General features: G+C 36.2%; 2 protein-coding genes across 2 annotated transcripts; both read left to right on the top strand.

The window, feature by feature from the left end:
• Positions 1-963: 963 nt before the first annotated feature.
• LOC113291160 (uncharacterized mitochondrial protein AtMg00240-like) lies at positions 964-1,625 on the top strand. The gene is made up of 3 exons (XM_026540725.1): positions 964-1,064; positions 1,213-1,421; positions 1,555-1,625. Exons 1-3 carry the CDS (start codon positions 964-966, stop codon positions 1,623-1,625), a joined length of 381 nt encoding a protein of 126 aa, XP_026396510.1.
• Positions 1,626-7,852: 6,227 nt separating this feature from the next.
• On the top strand, positions 7,853-16,311 carry LOC113291161 (F-box protein CPR1-like). The gene is made up of 2 exons (XM_026540726.1): positions 7,853-7,961; positions 15,161-16,311. Exons 1-2 carry the CDS (start codon positions 7,853-7,855, stop codon positions 16,309-16,311), a joined length of 1,260 nt encoding a protein of 419 aa, XP_026396511.1.
• The last annotated feature ends 1,297 nt before the right edge of the window (positions 16,312-17,608 follow it).

Below are 17,608 nucleotides of genomic sequence, written 5' to 3' on the forward strand. Positions count from 1 at the left end.
TGATGAAGATCCACAATGAAATTGGAATAATGAATCAACAAGGAATGTTGATCCAAAAAATATTGGGTCAACAAGGAATGTTGATCCATCTAATGCTGTCAGAACAGTTCCAATTGTGGTTGAAGAAGAAGAGCAAGCTCAAGACAATGTTGAAGAACAACATGAAGAAGCAAGAACTGAAGCAATAACACAACAAGAAAATAGAAGACCAATAAGAAAATATATCATACCTGCTAGGTTAAATGATTTTGTTGTATCAAGAGATGATGAAGATATTGATGATGATGTGGTGAACTTTGCACTATTTGGAAATTGTTATCATCTAGCTTATGAAGAAGCTTCTAAAGAACAAGGTTGGATTCAAGCCACGAATGAAGAATTGGGGTTAATTGAGAAGAATAACACCTAGGAATTGACAACATTCCCACCAGGAAAGAAACCTATTGGTGTTAAGTGGGTTTACAAAACAAAATACAAGTCAAATGGTGAAATAGAAAGACTGAAAGCAAGGTTAGTTGCTAAGGGTTATAGACAGAGACAAGGAGTTGATTATTCAGAAGTATTTGCACCAGTTGCAAGACTTGATACAGTAAGGATGATCATTGCTTTAGTTGCATAAAAGCATTGGAAGATATTTCAGATGGATGTGAAGTCAGCATTCTTGAATAGAGTATTGGAAGAAGAAGTTTATGTAGAGAAACCAGCTGGCTACATTATGGAGGGGAAGGAGAATGAAGTATACAAGCTAAACAAAGCTTTGTATGGTTTGAAACAAGAACCAAGAGCTTGATATACAAGAATAGATTCTTATTTCCTCAAGAAAGGTTTTACAAGATGTCCACATGAGCATACTTTGTATTTGAAAGATGATGGTCTTGGCAATCATATTATAGTGTGTTTATATGTGATGATCTCATATTTACAGGAAATAGTTCTGAGATGATTAATGAATTCAGGAAGGATATGGTGAAGGAGTTTGAGATGACATATCTTGGTTTGATGTCTTACTTTCTTGGTATTGAAGTACAACAAACTGAGAGAGGAATTTTTATTAATCAACAAAGGTATGCTGAAGGAATTTTGAAGCGTTTCAAGATGGATAATTGTAATCCAATTTTAAAACCAGTAGAAGAGAGACTGAAATTGACAAAAGATGCATCAGGAGAGCTTGTGAATTCAACAGACTTTTAAAGGTCTTGTTGGATGTTTAAGATATTTTACTGCTACAAGACCTGATATCATGTATGCAGTTTGGTTGGTTAGTAGGTTTATGGAATCTCGTAAACAATCACATTTACAAGCTGCAAAACGTATACTGAAGTACGTAAAAGGAACAACAAGCATGGGAATCTTTTATACTGTCTCAGAAGATCCAAAGTTGGTTGGTTTCACTGATAGTGATTGGTATGGAGATACAGAAGGTAGAAAAAGTACATCAGGTTACGGTTTTCAGTTGGGACTGGTTTTTTCTCTTGGTCATCTAAGAAGCAACAAGTTGTTGCATTATCTACAACAGAAGCTGAGTATATAGCTGCTAGCAACTGTGCTACACAGGCTGTATGGTTAAGAATGATGCTGAAGTCATTGTTTCAAGAACAAACGATACCAACAACAATAGTTTGTGATAATAAGTCGATAATTTCACTAAGAATCATGTTCTTCATGGGAGAAGTAAACACATTGATATTAAGTATCATTACATCAGAGAGCTTGTCAATAACAAGGAGATAGTTGTGGAGTTTGTTGAAAGTGAAGAGTAAGTGGCTGATATTTTCAGCAAGTCTTTGAAGTCTAACACTTTCATTTACTTGCGTGGAAAATTGGGAATGATTAAAAAAGAGTATCTTGGTTTAAGGGAGGATGTTGAAGAATAAACCAAGATACTATGAAGAATACATAAGGGATTAACAAGTGTTGTTGATCCAGTAGTGTGGATCAATTATGAGAGTTGACAGAATGTGGTTGGATCAACTGGTATAGTTGACACGATGTGAATGGATCAACAAGTAATGTTGACACAGTGGTACGATATTTATAAGTTTACTTGAGTTGCAAGTATTACGAGTTTTAAGAGTTTGTTTACGTGAGAATTGTCTAGAAGTTTATTTGTTAGAGTTTGATTATGTTATGAAAGTTTTTTTACTTGAGAGTCAAGTTTGTTAATCATATAAATAGGTTGTTGAGCCATGAGTCGAATTACATCAATTAAGAGAAGTTTGTTTGAGTTTAGTTTTGTGTTCTTTCATTAAATCTTTGATATCAGATTTTCTACAAAAAACAATACGCGAAAATCAAAAATCAAAACTTCAGCTTTCCAGCAGTACCAACGGTTTCTTCCTTACTCAAATTTTCCATTGTTATTAAAAGAAATATCAGTGTAATTACTCTCCTTTCCTATTAAAACTTTGTTCATCTTGATATCAGTCTTATGAGAATAAGAACTGGTATTAAATATGATGACACCCACCAAAAATGCAAAGAGACCTCCTAAAAAATCAAGTTAAAAGAAAAAAGTAAAATAAAAGAGAAAAGTAAAAAGATTTGTGTTGATTTTTTTTTCCGTTGTTGTCGAGGTCATGAAAACTACTAGTAAACCTGATCTCTAATTCCATTGGCTTAATCATTTCTATTATTTACATTTTTAAGTTTCTATGAGAGACAAGTGAAGAGCCATACGAGCGTTGGAGCTTCATATGTCATGTGGTCGTGCACCCCAGATTTTTCCCATGTGTTAAGGCACGTGTACAAAGAAAATTTGGACTTTTGTATTTGTATTCGGACTGTGGAGTTGGTACGTTTGTATTAAAAAATCATGCTTGTTTTATGATATTTGCATAAGAATCCAAATATCATGCTTGTTTTGTACACCCAAGGCCCTACAACTGGAAATTTTTAGAAACGGAAATAGAGGCCCGTATCACTACATCACGGGTATATAAGGAAGGCGGAGTGGAGTATGTGAATTGTGAAGCCCTCTCTATATTTGATCGCAACTTGCAGACGTAATTTCTGCTCTTTTTTTATTTCTTTGCATATTTAGGAGGAGCAAAACTTTTTCTAGGCACCTTCAGTCATAGACCTCAGGTGACCTCTGTTGAGATTATTAGTCCCTCAAAATCTAAGATCCTGCGGCTTATAACCCTTTAGGGCCTTTCTTCTCATTGACAGTTGGTTTTGAGTTGGATGCCCGTATTATAACATGGTATCAGAGCAGGCTATTTGCGACGAGTCATTTGACCGCGCGTTTATTCCGCGTCACCCGATTTAATTTTCCACGTGTTAGACCCAACGAGGCTACACGTGAGGGGCGTGTTGAGATTATTAGTCTCACATTGTCTGGGCATTTAGGATCCTGCGGTTTATAATCTCTTAGGTCCTCTCTACTCATTTCCAATTGATTGTGAGTTGGATGCCTGTATTCTAATATGTTATCACAGCCAAGCCCTGTATGAGACGTGAGACCCAGTAAGACCCAAGAAGGCAGGGCAACCATACAGCGGTCCATATAAGGTGTGGAGCTACTCCACTTGTTTCCAATTGGTTTTGAGATGGATGCCCGTATTCTAACAACCTCTCTCTCTCTCGGTCCTTATCTCTGCTTAGATATATAATTTAGGGCGATGTTATGATTCATGGTTGTTCCTTTAACAAACTAAGATTATGTTTGTTTCCCTTTGTAGATATGGAAGCTAGATTTAGACTTTTCTCTAGGATGTTATCCGCTGCTCGATCTAGGGTTTTCTCCGGTAGGAATGCTGCTTCGACCGTGAAGGAGGTATTCGTTTATTCTTTTTCGTATAGATTTCCAATCAGATGATACTAGGGTGGGATTGATTTTAACGTATATGTTGTTGTTTCCAGGTAGAATCACGTTATGCTTTCCTTCGACAGACTAACAAGCTTGAAAGAGAAATCAAACAGGTTGAAGCGATTCGTCTGTCGTAAAACAGGTATAGAGGAGATCAGGAAAGTAGACATACACGACTCATATAGAGATATGGCAAAGCAAACAATCACAAAACTGATCAATGAGTAAATAACAAAGGCAAACCATAACATGAGGTTTATAGTGGTTCGGCAATGTGCCTACGTCCACTTTCAACGATGACTCTTCCATTAAAATGAGAACCTTCAAGGAACAATTACAATAATATCTTTCTATGTTATCCATCCTTGTTTCTCTAGTCTCACCATCAAAACTCTCACAAGATAACCACCCCAAGAGGTGGGATGGAATCCCTCACAATTTCATTGAGAATTCCATAGTTAAACTCATAGACTAGACATCTTTATATAGGTATATCACAAACTTGATTCCCAAGTATTAGTCTCCTTTAAATAGGAAACCACCTCAACTAGGAAATAAAGAATTTGTCTCTAGAATGTTTTAGAAACCATGACAGTAAGATGCACTAGTTTTCGACACCTCCCCTTAGTGCATACTTATGGTACAGATTAGCCACTTTCACAATATTCAAGTCGCATAGGCCTTCTAGTTGTCACCACACCATTATAACTCATCATTTGACAGAACTCGTTATTTGACTTATTCCAACAAACTCATCTAGTTGTCACCAGTGGACATTTAAGTCCCATCATTTTTAATCACTTCTCCAGTTACACCATCTCGTGACTTATCCTCAACAAATCTGCTTCACAAGCATACATATGTCTTGATAGCCATTTCTTACTCATGTTACCCCCCAAACACATTTCTTTCCCCGGTTTAAGAGAACTCATGTTACCTCCTAAACCACTACTAGTTATTCCTCAAGGAATTTCAAAAGCACTACTAGGTGCATCCCTCAAAGAATTTCAAAAGCACTACTAGGTACATCCCTCAAAAAAATTCAAAAGCACTACTATGTGCATCCCTCAAAATATTTCAAAAGCACCACCAGGTGCATCCTCAAAAACACTCACATACATCTCCGGCAGTTCAATAGCACCCAGTGCGTCTCTCGAAACTGCTCACATCTCAACTTATTCATGTTACTTCAGGAAGAGTCACACCTCACAAAACTTTCTTCTTTTCTCAAGTAAACATGTCTCGGCTGCATCTAACTTCAGTTACTCCTGTCACAAATTTTCATTAGCTACGCTACTGTCAGAACTGTAACTATATTTACGCCTTTACAGTATTTGCTATGATTTTGACACAATTGTTACTCTTCTGTCAAAGTCACCATCAGTGTGATTACCTAAAAGTCTTCCTCTACTTTGACAAGGCTTTCTGCCAAAGTTATCATCACTGTGGTTACCTAAAAAGGCTTGCTCTACTTTGACAGCAGAATACTCGTAACTTCCGCATCTCTTCAACTCCTATTAAGATCATCGTTCCATACAGACCCCAAAAATCAACCAGAAATTCAATGTCAAATAACACCTTTGGCTGGTTAGTTCCTTACAAACTCAAATCCACATCCAAATATTAAAAATCTCATAGTTCAACCAATCATTTCCATACACAGCACTCCAAGCTATCAAATCTTGGTCGTTCAACACCCTAAAACTTCTGCGAAGTAAGCACCTTGTGACTGTTTTTCCGGCATAAAACATCACCACAATCAGTCCTAAATCAGGTTCCTTCTAAGTCTCCAATTCAAGTCTCAATTCTATGAACACGATAACTAACTATTGGCAGCAATTCCTTTTTCATTCATCTCTATGCGGCTAGAAATATTTTCCCAAAAACACCACAAGATTGAGTCAATTCTCTCCCAAAGGCACCCGTCTTCATCTTGTGTCCACCTGCGACAAGAACCCTCTTTTCTCGATTGTAGTTTCTATGGCAGACCCAACGCAAACCCCGAGATTCATAATAATTTCAAACCACTAATTCCTCCACCATCTCAGCTCAAGAGCTCCTAATACTTTTTGCATTCAATGTATTCTTGGAACCCATATGCCAAGCATGTCCCATGAATAATTAAATTCAAAAAACAACACGACACTAAACACTCTTCAGGCTAAGTCATATTTCCACAAAACAACAACTGCAACAACGCCACTTGCAAGCTGTTTTTATGGTCAGAAACAATAGCTTAAAAATGACTTGAACAGGTGACAAACTTCCCTTGGAAAACAACTCTTGATGACGCCGATAACTCCTCCTAGACACTGTCAAACAATCCTCCTTAACAGCCATTAAACCATGGCAAGCAGCTGCTCTTTCTTTCGCAAACTCCGAACCCAAAACAATGTCTTTATCCTTGTGCTCGCTCACAACAGCAGACTCATTTTGTCTTGGACAACTTGTCTTAATTATCTTCCTTCATCTCGGCTCAAAAAACGAGTTCTAACTCTCTTCTTCGTCTTCAGATCAAGTTCCAATTTAGAAAAAAACTCCACGAACTTCAAGCTCTAGACTAAACAGATTCGAACCTAAAATATGTGACAATCTTGGCTTCGAATTCTTTTTATATCAGCAATCACCACTTTCCGTCAAAGGAATTCAATGACGTCAAGCTATTTCTAGTACGTGTTTCTCGAAACTTATCTAAACCTTTTTTGAACTTGTGTTTGAGACTAACCCAGAACGTACGCAACTCATCACTTCCAATCAACGACACAAGGACAGTTTTTCAACTGATTATTCTCCTCGGTAAAACCATGTCCTTCATCGATCTTTACCAATAACCTTGAGCAACAAAATCAATGTGGTACTCAACTTCACAACCTTCTTCATCACCTCCAAATTTCCTTTGTCGAGCTGCCTGCTTCTTGCTGCTGGTTTTCTTCTGTAACCGACTTCTGGTTCGCTGGGATCTCCACTTATCTTCATGTAGAAACTGGTGATCATCCATCTTATTAAACTAATTCTTCGTTAGGATCTCCACTTAGTAGCATATGCTGTGGTGAGATGTCTTCGCCTTTATTTTTATTTTTACGACCTTCTCCCAGTCCCATGAATGGTTTCAAAAGAAACCTAGTTTTACACGTGCATTACTTAGGTGGTGAAATCCACTAACACCTTAAACTCACAAAGTCGCAGCAATACTCTCAACCATTCACGGCAACAAATTCCTGGTTTCTAGTCTTGAAACTCGTACTAATCCCATGTGCTTCTCGACCACACAATGGCTCACACAGACCTTCGGCAACAGCCTCCCTGTTAGCTGTTTTCACGTCCATAACTTCAGCTTCAGAGAAAGTCCTTGTATACCGGAACTTCTTTGTCACGTCTTCGACCATAGCAAAACCTAACTCAAAACAAGCAACATAAAAGCCAAATAAAACTTCCCATACGTTAACTCTTACCACCAGCTCGTTGAAATAAATTCCTTCTTCAATATTGACAACGGCAACAACTTTTCTCGACAACCCCAACAAAGAAAAATCTTTAACACTTCCTCCTTCTCCTCTCCCTTCCTATAACCTTGCTCTGATACCATGTCATAAAACAGGTATAGAGGAGATCAGGAAAGTATACATACACGACTCACATAGAGATATAGCAAAGCAAACAATCATAAAACTAATAAATGAGTAAATAACAAAGGCAAACCATGACACGAGGTTTATAGTGGTTCGGCAATGTGCCTACGTCCACTTTCAACGATGACTCTTCCATTATAATGAGAACCTTCAAGGAACAATTACAATAATATCTTTCTATGTTAGCCATCCTTGTTTCTCTAGTCTCACCATCAAAACTCTCACAAGATAACCACCCCAAGAGGTGGGATGGAATCCCTCACAACTTCATTGATAATTTCATAGTTAAACCCATAAACTAGACATCTTTATATAGGTATATCACAAACTTGATTTCCAAGTATTAGTCTCCTTTGAATAGGAAATCACCTCAACTAGGAAATAAAGAACTTGTCTCTAGAATGTTCTAGAAACCATGACAGTAAGATACACTAATTTTCGACATCGTCGTGATAGCCTTGCTACGACCCTTGCTTATGGTCTGGTATTTGGTTTACCCATCGCATTTCTTTACGCCAAATTCGGTGTGGGCTGGTACTCTAGGGTATGTATAAGACTTTATATCCTTTGAATCTCTAATTTGATGCACTCATATTTGAATTTTGATAGCATATTTATATGTGCGTGTTCATGCCATCCTTCAGCCATTTGATTTCTAGAACGTTTATTTTCCAGTTGCTATGGTTTGAGCAAGCCTGTTAGGATGTTGGACTAATTCTTTGTGGTTGTACATGCAATAGATAGATGGCCAGCACTCGAGAACTATTACCACAAGGAGATGCGAAAAATAAGGTGCTTGGACACTGATCACAGATAATGAATATCCTTTTGTTGGTATGGCGCGTGCCTGACACCCAGACCCAGAGACTTATATGCAAAAACGGGGGTTCCCGGAATTCACAAATCCTAAAGAATTAGGCTGTCATTGACAAAATTGAAAGCAATATAATGTTCATTCACTCCAGTTGTTGCTAATATCTAAAAAGTTTATATTTTGGGTCGGAATGTGGTCAGACTGATTGGTTCAGAATTATTTTTCTAACTCTGTTTCTTTTTAGAAGAGCTTTCCGAAACTTCTTTTTTGCGGGAATCCTAAAGAAAAACGACCTGAAGAGCTGTGGGACTTTCGTCCAATGGACCTTGCAAAATAGTGTACCAAAGTTAGTCATTTCTAGTACTTGACATTTTTAAGTTTGTGAGGAGTCGTCCAAAGGAAGAATCTAAAAGATTTCTCTTGCAGGAAGAGCAAAAATCATGCTCGACTCACTATAGGGTCAGTTCTAATTTCTCACACACTTGATGTGAAAATATTTACTTGGCATACTTTTCTTCTTCCATGACAAGCACACGAACAACTTCAAGAAAAATCCTAGAATTTCGTTCACCAGGTTTCTCGGGAGTACGACACAAAGTAAACAAAAAATCCTAGATACCCAAATGTTATGCTGTGAATGATGTTGGAGAAAGATTAACAAAAAAATAATTCTTTAAAGTTTTAATAAAAAATTATAATTTATTGTTTTATTTTGTGAATGAAACTTTTTAGTCCCACATCGTGGAGTTTCCAATTTTTTGTAGTTTTAAGAAACTATATAAACCTTTTAGTCCCACATCGGGGAGTTTTTCTTCTTAAATTGTTTTATTCCATTATATAAAGAAATTCACTACTTTTGTAAAAGCTATGAGAAAGGGGTTGCTCTATATTTTAGAGGGACCCCTAAGGGAAAATATTTTATAGCGTTTCTTAAGAGTTCGCGATTTTCCTTAACGGTTTTTTCGGAGTTGCCAAGCTCAAGTTGAGCATCTACTACATATGCTAGTAGTAGGTGTAGTAGGGTGTTTTATCCTGGAGATATCCGTCCTGTGAGGGATATAGCATCACTCTTGAGTGTAGCCGGGCGCTAATGTCTTAAGGGCAACGTGTTGAACACGTGACTCACTCTGTTTTTCCAAAGTTTTGCCTTGTTGCTGTTGCGGAGATATAGGGAGCTCATTCGTTTCATCAAATCGATCACTTCCATTATAAAGGAGCTAAGTATCAATAACTTTTGCTTATTTGATTTTTCCTTGTTTTTGATTATTTCACCAACAATCTTAAGACATTATAATTTGTAATAATCGAAAATGGTTGGTTGGTTTGTGAATCATGGATGTTAATTGTGGAGTGAAAAACAAAAACAATTTTTTGGTCAGCTGTAGAGTTTCGAGATTATCTCTTAACCTAGAAGGAATTTCGATGAACCCTTTTGACAAACGTAGTAGACATCCTGATAGTTACCCACGTAAAATTTCAGAATTTTTGGAGTTGTAAAAGTATTTTTTTGATATTTTACAAAACAGACAAATGTTCCTGAAAAATTCTGACGGGCAAACTTTTGTTGTTAACTAAAGTATTTTTATGGGGTAATCATGAGTTTTTTGATATGGTGGTTCAAACGAAGTTTGTAAATCTAGATATTATCTTCAAAACTCATATTTTATCTTCCGTTTCGGAACTAAGGTTTGTGAGATGTGGTGTATTAGGTGATTGGGAAATTACCGTGTCCGTGGTCAGAGTATAAACGAAGATTGTGACATGAAATTGAAAAGGAACATGGCTACCAGGCGCATGTGGATGAACACAAGTCTTCCAAAGCTGACAAAGGGGAATATCAAACACAACTCTAACCGTAGTCTTCATAAGAAAGGTATGTTTCGTAAAACTGAATCCGCATTACTTTAATTAAGGGTGATTGTTATGTTTGTAAAATTCCGGGCCATACGGTAGTAAAGTGTAGACAACATAAAACCTTAATAAGTAGAAAGTTAATGCTAATTTAGTTGAAACAAATTAGAACGAGTTATTGACATGATGTCGGAAGTTATTTTAACAACCAATGTGAGAGACCAGAAGGTGGACTCTGGAGCCACCAAGAATGTTTGTTGAAACAGAGACCTGTTCACCTCCTATCAGAGGATAGGGGATGTCGAGAAACTCTTTTGAGTAACTCATCTGCAATAGAGGTTGCATAAAAGGAAAAGGTCGAGCAGAAGCTCATATCTGTAATACTCTCACATTGAATGAAGTTTTCATGTTCCAAGCATATGCAAGAATCTTGTATCTTGTTCTATTGTAGATGGAAAAAGATTTAAAATCTTAATTGAATCTGGAAAACTTGTTGTAACAAGGAAGTTATTTTTTAAGCAAGAGTTATAGGACTTTGGGTCTATATAAGCTTTACGGAAAAATCTGATGATGTGAACATAGTTGATTCTTGTGCTTTCTTTATGTGATTGATTTTTTTATGTGGTAATCTTGTAACCGTAAACTTATAAGTCAATGCTTAACTGGATAGCATAGGCTGCGTACCCAAATTTAGTTTGGACTTTGAACACAAAAGTGAAATCTGTGAAGAATCAAATATGCTTTAAAACCTTTTAGAAAAAATGTTCAAAGTAATTCTAATCCTTTAGAATTAATTCAGTTAGGCCTAGATGACATGAGTTCAACCCAAAATCACTGTGGTAAAAGATGGTTTATAACTTCCGTAGATGATTGTACGAGGTACTGTCTTGTATACTTGCTTAGGGATAAGGATGATGCCTTAGAAGCCTTAAGATGTATAAACTTGAAGTTCAAAACCAATTAGAAGCCTTGAACATAACAACTGTATCTTTAAGAAGATGATAATTGTCATGTTGATTAGTTCAGGATTACCTGCGGCCTTGTGGGGGGAGGCAGTCATGTTAACTAGTATATCCTGAATAGAGTACCCTTAAGGATCAGATAAAACTCCATATGATTTATGGATAGGTAGATGACCTTCTTATGAATGCGTCGAAGTGTGGGGGTGTTTGACTAAGTTTGCCATTCGTATTCCTAAAAGAAGTAGATAGAAAACCAAAAATGTTGATTGTGTCTTCATATAAGGTATGCTGAGTATACTTCTACATATAGATTTTTGGTTGTATTCTGATTTTTCAGACTTTGGTGTGATTTTTTCTAACTTTGTTGTGAATACTATTACATAATTTAGGGATGCTGAGTTCTTTGAACATGTTTATTCTTAAACCTGTACCTCATTAGAGATGTGTTGTTGATCCCCTAGATCTATTTTCAAATAGTCAGAACTTATCTTAAAGGAAGATAAAGTTAAGGTTGAGCCTAAGAGAAGTAAAACAATTAGACTTGAGACTTCTTATGAAGCCGACTTCATAACATGCCTAGCTTAGTCTAAGCCCTGGACTTGTAAAGAAGCCTTGATATCTACTGAAACCCCATTCTGGTAAGAAGCTTCATTTAGTGAAATGGACTCAGTCCGTCGGAACCTGACTTGGGAGGTTTATAGTTTACCTCCAGAGAATAAGACCATGAGATGTAAATGAGTCTTTAAGAGGAAACATTAGGTATATGGAACTGTAGAAAAATATTAGGCTAAGTTGGTAGCTAAAGGCTATAAACTAAAAGAAGGTATATATTTCCTTGATTCTTATTCACATGTGACGAGATTTACTTCCGTTGAGATGCTAATTGTTATTTTTGTCATAAAAAATTAGAGATACATCAGATGGATGTTAAGACAGCTTTTCTAAAATCGTGAATTAGATAAAGAAATTTACATAGACCAACCTGAGGACTTTGTAGTGAAAGGTTATGATGACAAAATTTTGTATGGTTTATAAAATAAGCACGTAAACAGTGACATGGAAAATTTGATCATATGATAATGTGTAGTGGATTTAAGTTAATGAATCTGACAAGTATATTTACAAGTAACTTGTTAAGGATACCTATGTGATTGTATGCTTGTATGTTGATGATATGCTTATACTTGATACAAACATAGATGTGATTAATTCCACTAAAAACATGCGCTGAATGAGAACGTTGACTTGAAAGACTTAGGCCCTGTTGATGTAATCTTAGGGATGAGAATTAGAAAATAATCTAACATATGTAGTCTTTGTCATTCTCATTATTTTAAATTTTTGCTTAAGAGATACAATCAGTGTGATTGTAAGCCTGCTTGTACTCCGTACGATTATTCATGTAGACTCAAGAAAAAAGGGTAATGGAGTATCTTAACTTGAATACTCAAGAGTTATAGGATGTCTGATGAATTTAATGAACTGTAAGAGTCCAGACATTGCTTATATTGTGAGTAAGTTAAGTAGATATAACTGTAGTCCAGAGCAATAGCATTCAGATGCACTGAGTAGAGTATTATGGTACCTAAAATACTCTATTACCTTTTATTTGATTTATCAAAGGTATCTTGCTGTCCTTGAGGGACTTTGTGATGTAAACTGGATAGTTAACTCAGAGGAGTCTAAGTTTACGAGTGGATATGTTTCACTCTAGCATGAGGGTTTGTTTTTGTAAGATTTACAAACAAACATATATTGCTCAATTCATTATGGAATCTGAGAGTATTGAGTTAGATAAAGCACGAGAGGGGCCGAGTGCCTAAGATGCTTTTTAGAAGATATTCCTCTCTGGCATAGGCCTGTGCCAGCTATATCTATACATTGTGTTAGCCAACCTATAATAGCTAAAGCTGAAAATAACTAATCTCAATCGGCGTTATTTTCATTGATTGGATAAAGTCCAAGTAGAATATCGCGCAATCTTTGACGAAAGGTTTATCCCAAGAGATAGTTAGAAATGCATCGAGGGGGAAGGGGCTTAAGCTCATAAATTAAACTTGCCATGAAGGATACTCAACCTTGCTGACTGGAGATCCCAAGATCAAGGTTTCGAATGAGACAACTAATTTGTGGTGGGTAAAGGTAAACACTATCAGAGAATTTTATTCTCTGTCCCTTCCCTATGGTGTAGACGTGATAGTGTGACTGCATGTGAAGGATGACTTTTAAGAAGTCTTAATGAGTTCTATAGTTTCAATTTAAGATTGAAATGGGGTGTAGCAGTAACACTCTTTATGGAAACTCACCTATCTGAACGAGGAAGTGGGCCGCTTCCTATGAGAATATGAGCTTTGATTCTCTAGAGTATTCTGAGAAACAGGATATGTCCAGGTCCAAATTGGACAAAACGACACGAGCTTGGCAGCAATCTTGGAGATATCATTCGTGGTTGTTATCACGAATTACATCAAATGCTATCAGTTCAAGACATAGTTCACTGTCTCTAGCAAGTAATTCCGGTAATATTTCACTAAGCAAAGGTTCAAGACCTCATGGACACCTCTGCCTAAAATGGTATTTCCTGCGCTTTTATGTGATTTTCGCTTTGATGGTTTTGGTATTACTGGAACTTAGGACCTAAAGGTCATTAAGGGTTCACTAGTTCATGCTTTTTCACTTTGGTGAAAGATACCTATAGTCTCACCATGTGAGAACTAAAGATGAAAGCTCTCAATACTATTATGATTTATGCAATCCATAGTATGACCCTGGGGTCAACACACTTTTGTGTGAGGGAGAGGACGTAGAAATGACTAGTATGATTTCAACACTTGCACGATCAGTCTGTTTGGATCGTGAGGTTGGGATGTTGATTTACCAAGATCTATCTGTGTTTTCATGTTTTATTGAGTTTTCATTCATGTGGGAGATTGTTGGAAAACGATTAACAAAAAAATAATTTTTTAAAAGTTTAAATTTTTTTTAAAATTTTTTTAATTTTTTAATAAAAAATTATAATTTATTGTTTTATTTTGTGAATGAAACTTTTTAGTCCCACATCGTGGAGTTTCCAATTTTTAGTAGTTTTAAGAAAATATATAAACCTTTTAGTCCCACATTGGGGAGTTTTTCTTCTTAAATTGTTTTATTCCATTATATAAAGAAATTCACTACTTTTGTAAAATCTATGAGAAAGGGTTGCTCTATATTTTAGAGGGACCCCTAAGGGAAAATATTTTATAGCGTTTCTTAAGAGTTCGCGATTTTCCTTAACGGTTTTTTCGGAGTTGCCAAGCTCAAGTTGAGCATCTACTACATATGCTAGTAGTAGGTGTAGTAGGGTGTTTTATCCTGGAGATATCCGTCCTGTGAGGGCTATAGCATCACTCTTGAGTGTAGCCGGGCGCTAATGTCTTAAGGGCAACGTGTTGAACACATGACTCACTCTGTTTTTCCAAAGTTTTGCTTTGTTGCTGTTGCGGAGATATAGGGAGGTCATTCGTTTCATCAAATCGATCACTTCCATTATAAAGGATCTAAGTATCAATAACTTTTGCTATTTGATTTTTCCTTGTTTTTGATTATTGCACCCAACAAATGAATCTTAAGCTTATTGCACACCCGAATAATAAAATATCGAGTAAAGATGAAACAAACAAGCTAAGATCCAGAACAACTTAAATTGATCGGGGAACAACTGAAGCAACTATGAAGCCATGGTAAAATAACATTTGATGCAGTGGGTGATTTTAGAGATGAAAGGATACTTGTGACGAACTTCTGCGTGCACAATATTTGGGTTACGTCTCAAGAATCCATTCATCATTCATCTGGAAAGCAAAATATACCTTTCCGATAAGGAAAAGTAGGTTTGATGGTGGGCTTCAAAGGATTTTTGAAATAAGGAAATCCGTTTGCATCATAAACCCTAAAGGTTTCAGCTTCCAAATATTAATCTAAGCCCCAAAGATTTCAGCTTCCAAATATTAGAATAAACCCCAAAACCCTAAACGTATAAAAACCATACCAACCTCGACCTTTTTAACACTGATAAAAATTTGTTTCTTTCATATGCGCTGAAATAAAAAAGAATTAGGCAACGTCGACCAGAGACTAACAATGTACATGCCCAATGAAGTTGCTGTGGAAATTTTCTTGCGTCTACCGGTGAAGTCTACATTGAGATTCAGGTGTGTATGCAAAAAGTGGTGCAAGTTTTTTAAACATAATTCTGATTTCGTTAGCAAGCAACTTAATCATTCTATTGAAAAGAATAACTTTGCGCTACTTTTTACGAGAAAAGGTGAGAGGGGTGTCTTCGCTATAGATTATGATCCATCCTCATCAGGATCTCATGAGGTTGTTCAGATTGATTTCCCGTTCAAAGATGAGAACCTCGAAATTGTTGGTTCTTGTAATGGTTTGTTACTCATTAAAATCGATCCATGGTTAATTACTGGTTTATGGAATCCGGCTACTAAAGAATATAAACTAATTCCCCGCAATAATATAACACCAGTTGGATTTAAAACAATTAGCAACCGCGTAGACAGGCATGGATTTGGATATGATCAAGAGAGCAATGACTATAAGTTGGTAACAATTACGAGTCCTTGTAGTCAGAAAATCACGGTTTCTGAAGTAGACGTCTACACATTGAGTTCACATTCATGGAAAAGAATTGACCACATACCTTACAAAATTATGGGTGAACCACCGGGTGTCTTTGTGAATGGCGCTTTACACTGGTTGGCGAAACCACGTCCAATTACATCAAAAAATAAGTTCTCACAAGTAATACTTTCTTTTAACATGGCAAAAGAAGTATTTACTGAAATACCGCATTTAGAGTATTTTGATGATGGCAACAAGTTTAAACACAAGTGTATCGATGTTCTGGAAGGGTATTTAGCAATGCTCTGTAGCAATTCCAAAGTTGGTTTTGAGGTATGGGTGATGAATGATTATGGAATCAGAGAGTCTTGGACCAAACGCTACAATATTTCTCTAATGAAAGTTGATTTTATTCCATCCTTTTGGTACTTGAGGCGCATACATTCATTAAAAAATGGGGAGATCTTGTTAGAGATTCAGTTAGATGATAAGTACAAGTATGCAGCTATGTTTTTTTATGACCCAAAATGTAAAAGAGTTAGAGCTGCAGAGGTTGATTTGGGAAAGTACGACAGACGATGGAGCAAAATAGCAGGTGATCATCTAAAATCAAGGTTTCATACAGAATCTTAGGTGGAGAGCTTAGTTTCGCTTCACTCAGGTACTTACATCGGTGGTAGCCAAGAAGAGTCGGATCTATTTGAAGCAATACCTAACTTTGATTCTGATTAACATCAAGAAAACTATTTGAATCCAAGTTCAAGAAATAGAGTATACATACATTCAATCGATCGTAATCCAGGAAAGTGCGGCCATGGACTATTCGTACAAAATGTTTAAATCAAGTTTTTTAAACATCAATCTTTTTTTTCCTCGATTTGAGTAAAATCACCTGATTTTTCTGGATTTGACTTAATGTGTTTATTTGTTGATCAGACTCAAAGATATGTGAGTCAATGGGTTTTTTTTCTTAAAACTAAAAGAATTTTATTGATTAAACAGTGCAATGTCTTACGTAATCTTCTTTTATCCATCTGACAATGTCAGGAGGATAAGAATGGAAAGAAAAAATTTTATCATCAACCCTGGCCTTTCTTGCCAGAGCATAAGTCACACTGTTGCCTTGTCTATGAACTGTCTTACAAAACCAATAATTTTTACCTAAAAATTTGTTCTTAACTGATATAATTAAGTGGTGATTCAACCCGTGAACAATAGAATCATATCTACAGATTGAGTTCACCACATTCTCGCAATCCATCTCAAATATAACTTTATTGAAGCCATAATCTTCCATCAACTCCACTGCCTTGACTAGAGCTTTACATTCAAAATGTTCAGGTCCAACCTCAGCTTCCACCTCTTCCTCCAAGTTCCATCATTTAACTCCTAAAGCTTTACCTGCAAAATCACGAACAATTAGACCAATGCTGCCTTTTCTTGTATCAAATATATATGAAGCATCAATATTAATTTTAATGGATCCTTCCTCTGGTGGAATCCATTTCTTTATAGCCATATTATTTTTCCTATTTATTGTAACAAAACTAACAGCAAAATTACATTGTTGCACCAGATTGTGAAATTCAGATAACTATGCTCTGAACACTTGGTTTAACATCTTGAAAAATTAAGCTACATCTGTCTTTCGAAATGTACCAGATGTTACACATGAATCTGATTACATTTGAGTCAGAATCATAATCCCTTTGATATTGTTCATTGTTACCTGTAGAAAACCAAGTTATTACCCAATCTTGAAAAGATGCAAAATTAAGGCTGACGACAGAAATATCAATATTCAAACTGTTTCATATTTCCTTAGCATAAGAACAATCAATTAACAGATGGCCAGTAATTTCAGCACTATGATTACACAAAACACAATGAGGCTCTACATCATTTTTGTATCTAGTTATTTTATCCCTGA

This window comes from Papaver somniferum, chromosome 6, assembly GCF_003573695.1.
Source record: "Papaver somniferum cultivar HN1 chromosome 6, ASM357369v1, whole genome shotgun sequence".
NCBI lineage: Eukaryota > Viridiplantae > Streptophyta > Magnoliopsida > Ranunculales > Papaveraceae > Papaver > Papaver somniferum.